This window comes from Xenopus tropicalis, chromosome 4 (genome assembly GCF_000004195.4).
Source record: "Xenopus tropicalis strain Nigerian chromosome 4, UCB_Xtro_10.0, whole genome shotgun sequence".
NCBI classification, from domain to species: Eukaryota; Metazoa; Chordata; class Amphibia; order Anura; family Pipidae; genus Xenopus; species Xenopus tropicalis.
This window is the reverse complement of record NC_030680.2, coordinates 62,152,920-62,163,937: the sequence shown is the minus strand read 5'-3', so window position 1 is coordinate 62,163,937 and position 11,018 is coordinate 62,152,920. Positions and strand designations below refer to the sequence as shown.

Sequence of the window (11,018 nt, the reverse complement as noted above, 5' to 3'; positions counted from 1 at the left end):
ATCTTGGTTTTGATAGAACCTTTGGTTGTCAGTGGCTGCTGGGTATTGTACTTTAACATGAGCAGAAGGCCCCACAGGTTGAGTAATACTTACCTTCACCAACTTACTCTATTTATTCATATTACTGTGATATACCTGTTACCCCCACCATTCATACCTATAATTGTTGTTCTCTAGGGTCCATTATGTGAGGCTCCATTAATGCACCCCATAATAGTAGAGGAGCTGCCCAGAAGCTCATTCCCTGGACTGGAATACTAGACACAGTTAACTTAGCTAGCGTCATATCTTGTTACACCTACCTGGGCTGGCAGGGATTCACAGAGACTAGCTTTTGGAGCAGCACTGTGCAAGCAGACAAGCTAAACATAAGGATACATGAAGGTATTCTGTTTATTATGAACATAATATCTACTATTTCCTCATAATCTGCTGCATGCTTTAGAAACTCTAGGGCAAATCATTTCTAAATATATTTATTGCATAATGAGCAGCAAACTGTCTGGGTTATTTAGTAAATTTGGGGATGGAGGAGACCAGAGTGATTTAGCCTTCTAGACGCCATTGGAAAGAAGCTGCTTAAAGCATAGTACTGTATATTATTTTCCTTACATACATACACGTAATGGTTGCGTACAGTGGTTGTGGTACTGGAAACCCAAACTGGCATATGTCTATCTTGACTTTAAAAGAGTTGTTTGTCCTAATTTAAATAAACTTATCAATAAAAAGACAATATGCAACTGGCTTTATTGTTTATTTACTGTTTTATTTTTTTTGCATTTTTTAAATTATTTATATTTTTTGCTCTGAATCTCCCATGCTTGGAAAATGAAGAGGAGAATCTGATTTCTGGTTGCCAAGGTCAGTGACCCAGGCAATAGACAGCATATTCAATTGCAGGCTGAAAAAAACAGAATAGGAAGGCTAATAAAAACTAACCTACAAAATAATTTATAAAAAACAGTAGAAGTTATTTATGGTAAAGTATGGGTGACCTTCCCCTTTAACACTTGAGGACAGTAAGCTATAAAGTAGCTACAAGCAGCTATAAGGTAGTTGTGTGCATCACAGCTATCCTGTCCCTTTAATCTTTCAGTGGTAGTGGACGAATGAGCTGATTTTTTGCGTTTCCCCTGTCTGAGGGCTGTTAGGATAAGATTACACATTCCATATATAATGCATTCCCTTGTCAGAGTACTGTGCAGCAAGAGCAGAGAGAACTCGCAGGGACAAAGTGCACATGTTGGATTGAGCAGGGGTAGTGCGGCTGTGAGTTTCGTGTGCCCTTACAGTATATACTGCTGCCCATAGCACAGCACGAGGAAGCATCTCAGGGCACTATCTCATCATGTTTTTCTAATTAGTATCCAGCTCCCTCTGCAGTGAAGCAATATTTCCTAGGAGCTGATGCTATCTTGATGCCTGGAAGAGGAGATATTTGATGACACTCTTTTTCTTTCGTCAGTGAAAAGGAACTTTGCCAAGAAAACTGACTTCCAGGATATGATCAAACGTTATGTCTTCTCCTCTTCTAACAAAGTATAAATAGTGAGAAGCCCACAGGCAACCTGGTCAGAAGAAGCAGCTGAGATCCTGCTCCTGGACAGAGCTCCCTTTATGAACCTAGTACATTATCTGTGCCAATAGGACTGCAGCTTACCCAGGGGCATCTGCCAAGGTAAGAACTGGTGGGGGGGGGGGGTATTGCAAGAATAATGTTTCTTTGAATCAAATCTGCTTTGATATTTCAGGATAAACAAACAAAACATATGGAAAATCCCCGGGGCAGCTAGTGAGCTGTATGTGCTGTACTCATTTTCAAGATTCTGAGGCATATATAATCAAAAAGTGAAAACAAAGTTCATCACAGTTCACCAGAGGGGAACTCTATAGCTCAGCAAGTCGCTTGTATAGGATTTTAGGGGCATATTTATCAAAGGGTGATAACCATGCCCATACAAATCCTATGCAAATGAACAGAGAGCTGTGCAATAAATATGCCTCTTTGAGAACAGTTGCATCTCTGTTCACTGTGGCCACTGTGTTCATGGGTTGGATTTATGTTTCTGACAAAAAATAGACTTATTGCTTAATTAAATAACCATTTTAATGTAATGCTTTTGATTTGTGCATAAACCACAAGTATTCTCTATCCTAGCATAGACAGCAATCACTGCCCCCAAATGGCAAATAAGCCATTGATTTTCTTATGCATTCCCTTGCGGACGTCTTGTCTTTCTGGACTGCTATTCCCAGCAGCCCTTCTGATAGCTGTAGTTCTTTACAGTTTAGAGGCTGTGGGTTTGGCATTATTAATTCATCATCTATCCAGAGAAAGCATTTTTGTTATTTTATATTGTTCCATAGGGAGGATGGATAATATTCCCCATAAGTAATAAAAGGCACAAAGTTAGCCCAGGAGCAGTAACCAATAGCAACCAATAAGATGTTTGCTTTTAAACAGGTGACCAGTAAATGTTACCTGCTGATTGGTTGCTATGGGTTACTGCTCCTGGGCAAACTTAGTGTATTTTATTACATAATAATACTATAATTTTTAATACTTTTGAAGATAATCATTATAGCAAAAAGTAAAAGGGTTTCCTGGGCATTTAAATGTCCTGTTATATTTCACTGGTACAATATGTGTTTGCTTCAGAAACTGAAATATACCTAATAGAAATATAAGTAATAAGCTGCTTTATGACTGTGGGGGCAGCCAGTTAAGTTGAATAGGGCAATAGGGCACACCTTTACACAGCCAATTCATTTATTGTGCCATTCATTGTGCTTTACATTTATAGAATGAAAGCATTTCTCATGTAAAAAAGGACATTTGTTGCCTATAAATAGTTTATTTGTAGTCTAGGATGTAAATGGAAAAAATATGCATATGTTTTCAGTTTATGCTATTGGTCCTTTAAGGAATTCTAGTGGGACATTTTTTTTCTTCTTTTAACATGTTTGTTCTACACTTCCCATACAGTTCTACTGACTCTCAGTAGTAGACAGTGGCTTTGACAATTAAGATAATGTACTGTTTGTCGCAACATTGCACCTAGTACAAGAGCAGCCAGCATAATCCAACATTGTAGCAACTGCTACTGCTTGTTTGATCACCAGAAAACTTTTCTGAACTTGCTTGATTCATCAGTGGTTTGTGTAGCTTGCAGCATAGACTGCCATTTGTTTTATAAAGGGATCCTGACAACCCTGTTTTTAATTAATTCTTTGCCTTCTTATGAAGCAGAGTGAGAGATTAGTATATGGTGCACCCCATACAGGGGCTACTCAGGAACCCAGATTTTTATTGCAGCTGCAGGAGTAAGGGAGCCACTGCGTCAGAGTTTGACACACAATAAATGGTGCTTTTATGAGGGTTTAACATACTGTGGTTAAGAGCATTCTGATTTTTTTAGTGTAATATGCTGCCATACTGATTTTCTTGCTTGAGGAATCCTACATAGCAACTATAGTTTGATATAGTTTACTAGAGGTGCTGGAATGTAGGTTGAATTCTCATGTCAAGTTACATAGTTACATAGGGTTGAAAAAAGACCAGAGTCCATCAAGTTCAACCCATCCAAGTAAACCCAGCACACCTAACCCACACCTACCAATCTATACACTCACATACATAAACTATAAATACAACCACTAGTACTAACTGTAGATATTAGTATCACAATAGCCTTGGATATTCTGATTGCTCAAGAACTCATCTAGGCCCCTCTTAAAGGCATTAACAGAGTCTGCCATTACCACATCTCTAGGAAGGGCATTCCCCAACCTCACTGCCCTCACCGTGAAAAACCACCTACGCTGCTTCAAATGGAAGCTCCGTTCCTCTAATCTAAAGGGGTGACCTCTGGTGCGTTGATTGTTTTTATGGGAAAAAAGAACATCCCCCAACTGCCTATAATCCCCTCTAATGTACTTGTACAGAGTAATCATGTCCCCTCGCAAGCGCCTCTTTTCCAGAGAAAACAACCTCAACCTCGACAGTCTCACCTCATAGCTTAAATCTTCCATCCCCTTTACCAGTTTAGTTGCACGTCTCTGCACTCTCTCCAGCTCATTAATATCCCTCTTAAGGACTGGAGCCCAAAACTGCACTGCATACTCAAGGTGAGGCCTTACCAGGGACCTATAAAGGGGCAAAATTATGTTCTCATCCCTTGAGTCAATGCCCTTTTTTATACAAGACAGCACTTTATTTGTTTTAGTAGCCACAGAATGACACTGCCTGGAATTAGACAACTTGTGATCTACAAAAACCCCTAGATCCTTCTCCATTAAGGATGCCCCCAACACACTACCATTCAGTAGATAGGTCACGTTTATATTATTTCTACCAAAATGCATAACTTTGCACTTATCAACATTAAACCTCATTTTCCAGTTTGCTGCCCAGTTTTCCAATTTTGTCAAATCGCTCTGCAAAGCGGCAGCATCCTGCATGGAACTTATAGTTTTGCACAATTTAGTGTCATCAGCAAAAATAGAAACAGTACTGTCTATACCCACCTCCAGGTCATTAATAAACAAGTTAAAAAGCAAAGGACCAAGGACTGACCCCTGCGGTACTCCACTAACCACACTGGTCCAATTAGAAAATGATCCATTTACCACCACTCTTGTACTCTATCCTTCAGCCAGTTCTCTATCCAATTACAAATATTATGTTCTAGGCCAATATTCCTTAATTTGATCATTAAGTGAAGCTTGTCCAGCCAGGACAAATGTTAGTCTCCACTTAACAAAAGTCTTGAGAGCTCTTTAAGTTAAGCTGGCCATACACGCACCTATAATATCGTACGAAACCCCGTTTTATACGATATTCGGTGCGTGTATGGCAAGTCGGCGAGTCGACCGATATTGCAGAAGGCTGCTGATATTGGTCGGCTCACCGATCGGCCAGGTTAAAAGAGTTTGATCGGGCGCCATAGAAGGCGCCTGAGCAAAATCTGCCTTCAGGGCTGAATCGGCAGAAGGAGGTAGAAATCCTATTGTTTCTACCTCCTTATCTGACGTTTCAGCCCTGAAGGTTAGTGGCTGATTGTACGATCTTTCATGCGACCGATAAAGACCTCTTTAAGTGCAGACCTTTATCTAATATCATTTACATGTCTGGGGCTCATTTATAAACATCAGGAAAATTTGCACCTGTGCAGTAACCCATGGCAACCAATCAAATGTGTATTTTCATTCTTCAACCTGCAGGTGGCTGAAAAAAGCAAAGCACTGATTGGTTGCTATGGGTTACTTCCCATGGGCAAATTTGCCCAGTGTTTATAAATGAAAATTTTAAATATTAAAATATTAATATTAATCATTAATAGAGACTGTAAACCTTTAGGGCGGATGGCACAGTGGATATAGACAACCAATGGAAAAAAGGCCAAATCCCTTACTGCCACCTTCCATTCAATTAAAAGTGATATGGTAGGTGGCATTGTTAATTTTAGCCAAAAATATCCCCCATGTGCCTAAAGGTTCTACATCACAGAAAAGTCAGATGGGCAAGTTACAAGGCATCTTTAGGGCAGTGCCATGGGCTCTCCACCTAGTAGGGCACTTTACAGCAGAAGTTGAAAATTGAAAAGGTGGGGGTAACACCTGTAACAGGGCAAGATGTCCACACTATATACAAGTGTTCATCTACCTGCAGCTGTTTAGCTGTAGCTGTGAAGTACAAAGTTTAGCCCACATGGACAACCTAAATCATTCGGTGGCAACTGGGAGTTTTACTACTACAGCAAAAGGGCCACAAGATGGAAGAACCTACTTTATATGAGCTGCACATAATCAGTGTTGCCCAGGCCAACACTAACTAAGAGCACGTTGCCAAATGAGGCAAGGAAAAAGTTACTATTCCATTTTAACTCCATTAGTTTCAATTATTAACTCACAAAAATGGTATGTAACTTTAAAGTGTTTTTTCAATACCATTTCTTCATCCTTATTAATACAGATTGATATTTTTCAGATGTTGACCTGAGGCATATTGAACTAGAAAATCCTTAATTAGCTGTAAGAAAAAAAATATGGATATCATTAGCTGTTATATAATTTGGTATTTTAAAAAGATCTATATGTTGCAAGGCTGGCTAACATGGTTTGGCAGGGTTTATATGGATGCAATAATAGCAAGGTCTGTGTTTTTGATAAAGACCATAATTGAAAGCTATTGCTTGGTGAAATATATTCTTCTTAAAGTGATTCTCTGTTTGCCAGCTAGCATTCCAAGAGCACATCTGCTAACATTGTGTTCCAAAAACCACAGCAAGTACAGTATCCAGCAGTATCTTTTATGAACCACAACACGAGGAAGCCTGGGACAGAGCATACAACAAAGACCTAACTTATATAGGAACTGTAAGAACTGATCATACAAGTTGTCCTAATATAAAAACACATGTACTCTTATTTTCCATGACGCTTTCTACATTCATTAAGTGATAAAAGATTTATACCAAATAGACTCTCTTCTTTTATCTCTTATAATAATGCACTGATGTGCTCTGACTGATGTAAAACAATATGTCTCAGCATAGTAGCTTACTTGCAGAACTGGGGTCTTGGGTTTTGGTTCTGGCCAGGGTGTTCTTTGTGGACTTTTAACATCTTCTCTGCATTTTTTCCCAACAATCCAAAGAGAAAAGCAGAAATTGGATGTGTGTTGTTTATACTAGTGTATTATAAATATTGTATTTTTCTGTAAATATGAAGATATTATCTGTCACATCTGAGCTCCACAATCTCCCCTGTCTTATATTTTACAACAGGGGGTACCTGTACATTATTCCCTGGAGTAATATCTGCTCCAGGTATGGGATCCATTACCTGGAACCCGTTATCCAGAAAGCTTCAAATTACGCAAAGGCCATCTCCTACAAACTCTAATTTAGTCAAATAATTGAAATATTAAAAATCATTTGCTTTTTTTCTGTAATGATAAAACAGTAATTGATCCTAACTAAGAAATAATTAATCCTGGAGGCAGAACAATCCCATTGGGTTTATTTAATATTTAAATGATTTTTTAGTAGACTTAAGGACTAGAGATCTAAATTATGGAAAGACCCCTTATCCAGAAAACCCAGGTCCCAAGCATTTTGGATAACATACATGTACCTACATCTGTGGAAAAGAAACCAGTTTTCTGAAAAATGCAAAGCAAAAATACTATTCTCAGCTAGCTATGAATCAAATATGTACATTTCTGTTAGGGTGTTTCATATGTAATATTATTCATCATCATTATATATAACTGTGTCTCCCTATTATTGCACCATTTAAAGAAGGCTCTTTTGGAATGTTCCATGGGTCCATTTTTAACATTTCTGGTATTAGGCTTCTGGGAAAAAAAAATCTGCAGCTTATTATGCCTGAGAAAAAGATAAATAGCAGCTGGACATCTCTCTCAGCAGCTGAGTGAGCCAACAATTGTTGCTAGTTCAGATTTATAAGGTTTTATTTCTGAAGGCATATCACCAATTCTGTTGCTCAATAAAGTACTGAAGAATTTAAGAGTTCATGTACCATGGCACAGAATTCAATTATTTACAATGCGTTTTTATTGCATTTTTATAATGCTGTTATGCAGTGCCCTGCAGATTCCTGCCTCATCCTGGAGCCCACAGGTTGCCTTCTTCAGGTGTTGGACTGGGGTACTAGGGACCCATCAGAAAATTTTAAACCACAGGTCACTCTCCTTCTTGATTGTCCTAATCTCTTCTCTTGGCCCAAATAGCTGGGTGAGCAGGGGGGCCCACAGAACACTGGGTGCACAGGGAAGTTTCCTTTATGCCTTTATGCAGCATTTGTTGAAGATAATGCCATTACCAATGTTTTTCTTTTATAGGTAGAAGTTGTTTTTCTGTAGTAAACTTTACTTTTAGCTTCTAATAGAGACCCTGGTTATCTGAGTCAGTTAAGATTATACTGCCCTGGTGTGTCTCAAGCTATTATTGAACAACAAGTCCCTTTATCCTGACAGGATACCTAAACCTTTTTCAATTTACATTTGGATACAAAAGTGTTTCAGACATGAATCAGCAAGCAATTAAAACAAGTCATAAATATAATGGATTGAATGGCTCTCAGAACTAGTAATGCTTTTCTCTCCCTAGCTATTCACAGGTACAATAGAGTTAGTAAGAGAGAGCAGAGGGAAGCACAGACCTTAGTAATACCTTCTCCGTCACAGATTCTCCCACAGATGAGTAACAAGGGAAGTATCTGGCTACAGCTTTACCTCTGGCTTTCTCATATCAAAGCATTGGTTGCAGAACATCTCTGTGCGTCATATGCGGTTTTGAGCGTTCACATGAACTGGGTATTTTTTATGTAGCTGTCGTGCATTCCACAAACCTCTGCAAGTTTTGGATTGCAGAGTAAGAGGCACACTAAAACAAAAGGACAGATTTTGAAAACTATTATTTATTTCAATATACTTCTGTTTAACCCATTTAATGGCAGTGGAGAATGCAACGCTAATCGGCAATTAAATTGCATGGTCAATGTTAAAGGAGGGGGCACTCTGTTGCTAATGCAAATTGCATTACATTGAAATGAATAGACCCCAATTGGATTAATATAGATGCATGCCTCCCACTGTATTCCAGAGGCCCCATAATCATGCTGATTGGCATGTCTGCCAGTATGGTTTTCTGTCTTTGTCAAATAGCAGTTGCATTAGTTCTATCGGACCTATATTGAAGTACTGGTTTGACTATTGGGAGTGAATGGTAAACATGGTATACCTGCAGAGTAGTTGGTCATTGTTTTGCTGATCAGTCTGTTACATGAGAAATACCATGATGTGGAATTATTGTTAATATATGTTTGTGATCCAGCCACTACATTTGATTTTACTAGGACCATAATAGGCCCAGGAAGGAAATCTTTAGTGGGCAACACCCTGCACCTGTAGCAAAAATACTGTGTCAATAACCTTTTATCTTTTTTTTTATATATATATATATATATATATATATATATATATATATATATTTATTTATATACATATATATATATATATATATATATATATATATATATATACAGGTATATATATATAATGGGATAATGTAATATTAGGTGTAACGTTTGCCACTAGTCTGGTCACCAATAGCAACCAATTAGAGAAAAATATTTATTAGCCACCTGTTTAAAAGCATCTTATTGGTTGCTGTAGGTTACTGCACCTGAGGAAACATAGTGCATTTTATTACATATAGGACTATTATACACAGAGGGGGCACCAGGATTTGGGGTCATGGGTTACCACACTAGTTAGGGAGGAGTGATATTGCAATGAAAATAACCTAAGCTACAAATGTTGAAGCCAGTCCTGGTCTTCTGAACAAATCAGATGGTAGCAATACAAATCTCTAGTGTGTATAATGTCTTGGGTTTCTTAAGTGTGCTTCTTTGGAGAAAATTGTGCCTGTAGAAGCGACAAAAAAAATGGCTTCCTTCATAGCCCTACAGTGTAAAAAAACTAGGTAAAAGCTCATGCATAACATTGTTAGTGAATTAAAATCTTTTGGTCTCCAAAGGGAAGGTTAAATATTATTGCTTACTTTTTATTTTGCTTTCTTTTTCATTGTCTCTACAGTAGTCTTTTGTTTGTGTTCAGTCTCTGTGTAAAACAGACCTTGGCTGTAGAATTGTCATAGGAATGTGCCACTGAGCCTTGAAAACTTCAGTATTGTGAGAAATGCACGGACTGTTTTGTCAGGCAAATTCATAGAACTCAGAATCCATCCCATTGTACTGGATCTGAGACTTTAATCTATGGGGAGCCAGCATATATTTACTAGTGACACATGCTGATTGGCTGTCAAGGGTTAACACAACTGGTGCAGATTTTTATTATATTAGTCCCACTATTTGGACATCCAATTATGTGAATAAATGCACTGATATTTTTATTTTGTTAACAGCATTTGTACAGTGGAATCCCCAAAGAACACTGACTCTACATCAGACGCATAGAAACAGCAAACCATATTCACTATGAGTTCAGCCATGAACTGGATTCTGTCTCTTGGACTCTTCTTTCTTCTGAAGGAACAGTGTTACTGCATCTTTGCACCAAATTCAACTTTTTTGGAAAATCTTCTCAATAAATATAAAGATACAACCCCACATTCTAGAACCAGAAGAGCAATTTTAAGGACAGACAAGGAAGAGATAATACAACTCCATAACAAACTAAGAGGCCAGGTCCATCCTTCTGCTTCTAATATGGAGTACATGGTGAGTCTTTACAAAGCTGCTATAAACATGGACTTTATTAAAGGAGTAATATACCCCCTACTTTATTAAAGGAGTAATACTCCCCTACTTTAAAGGCATAATACACCACCTATTATTTTCCCCTAGGGGTACAGATTTTATTTTTAATAATACACAGGTTTTACTGAGTAATGTAATACAAGTAGCTCAGATTAGAAATCTATATTTCACAGGCAATTTTTTGTTATTTTATTTAAAGGAAGGTATAAGGGCAATGGCATACTTGTTGCAGCTACAAAAAATACAATACTGATAATTGTCTCTTTGTGTGTTTTAGCAGAGACATTTCTCAGTATTGTCTATGGCAGGGTATTTTCTGGCCTTTTGTAGCTGTGACAAGTAGCACCAAGTGTCATAGCCCTTAATCAGTTATTGAGAGAAATGAGGTGATACTTCCATCTAAAGCTGCTCCTTACACATTAAGTGCCAATGCTCCCTGCCATTATGTTCAGATGTATCAAGGGCAGTGCAAGGTTTTAAACACTCTTCCTGTATCAGGTATTCAGCCATATTTCCAACATAGTTCAGTAAAGTAATTCTAAGCCATTGCAACCTCATACCCACCATTTTCAGTCAAAAGACCAACAAAGTTCATGGAATGATCTACACAGACACCATCAGATCTACTTTGGCCATTCCCACTTAGTCAAATATACCAGAACTGATAGGATTCAAGGGATGTTGTAGTGGTAAAGGCCAGGATGTAT

The 11,018-nt window shown here is 38.1% G+C and overlaps 1 protein-coding gene across 1 annotated transcript in view; it reads left to right on the top strand.

Annotated features, from left to right (window-relative positions):
* The first annotated feature begins 1,563 nt into the window (after positions 1 to 1,563).
* The window catches only part of crispld2 (cysteine-rich secretory protein LCCL domain containing 2), a 34,270-nt gene continuing 24,815 nt past the window's right edge, over positions 1,564 to 11,018 (top strand). Inside the window, 2 exon segments of the mRNA NM_001032328.1 lie at positions 1,564 to 1,681; positions 9,957 to 10,272. Coding sequence (NP_001027499.1) covers positions 10,030 to 10,272 — 243 coding nt within the window. The 5' untranslated portion in view covers positions 1,564 to 1,681; positions 9,957 to 10,029.